General features: G+C 59.5%; 1 protein-coding gene across 1 annotated transcript in view; it reads right to left on the bottom strand.

The window, feature by feature from the left end:
• Window positions 1-38: 38 nt before the first annotated feature.
• PAQR6 (progestin and adipoQ receptor family member 6) overlaps window positions 39-420 on the bottom strand; it is a 3,059-nt gene continuing 2,677 nt past the window's right edge. Inside the window, exon 8 of the mRNA XM_009283410.1 lies at window positions 39-49. Within this exon, the coding sequence (XP_009281685.1) occupies window positions 39-49 (11 nt within the window). The remainder of the gene's footprint in view (window positions 50-420) is intronic.

The following is a 420-nucleotide window of genomic DNA, read 5'->3' as shown; positions in this document are numbered from 1 at the left end:
CAGACAGACAGACACACACACACGTGTCCCCAAGGTTACTACATTGAACCTGCTGGGAAAAGGGCCAGTGAGGTGGTCCATGGATTTGGGGGTCCCACGCCCTGGGGCTGAGGCTGGGTGCCTCCGTGCGGGGCTGCTACATGGGTTAGGTGCAGCATAAGTGCACTACAGTGGCCTCCCTGCAGTGATGAGTAAGATTAGCCATATTTAAAAGGTGGGGAAACTGAGGCACTGGAGGAGCAGCTTGGCTGGCTGCAGAGGGACCGGGGCTGGGGGACATGCCTCATCTTATGACACCCCAAGACACTCAACAGCAGAACCCAGGCATCTGAGCCCCTCACACTCTTCTCCCCACACTTGGGGGGGGGAAGCTCTGGGGGGGGGGTGGTAGGACATCTGGGTCCCCACAACCCCTGCAGC

Source organism: Aptenodytes forsteri, unplaced genomic scaffold, assembly GCF_000699145.1.
Source record: "Aptenodytes forsteri isolate BGI_AS27 unplaced genomic scaffold, ASM69914v1 Scaffold230, whole genome shotgun sequence".
In the NCBI taxonomy this organism is placed as follows: domain Eukaryota; kingdom Metazoa; phylum Chordata; class Aves; order Sphenisciformes; family Spheniscidae; genus Aptenodytes; species Aptenodytes forsteri.
The sequence above is the reverse complement of the archived record's forward strand: the minus strand, read 5'-3'. Positions and strand labels throughout refer to the sequence as shown.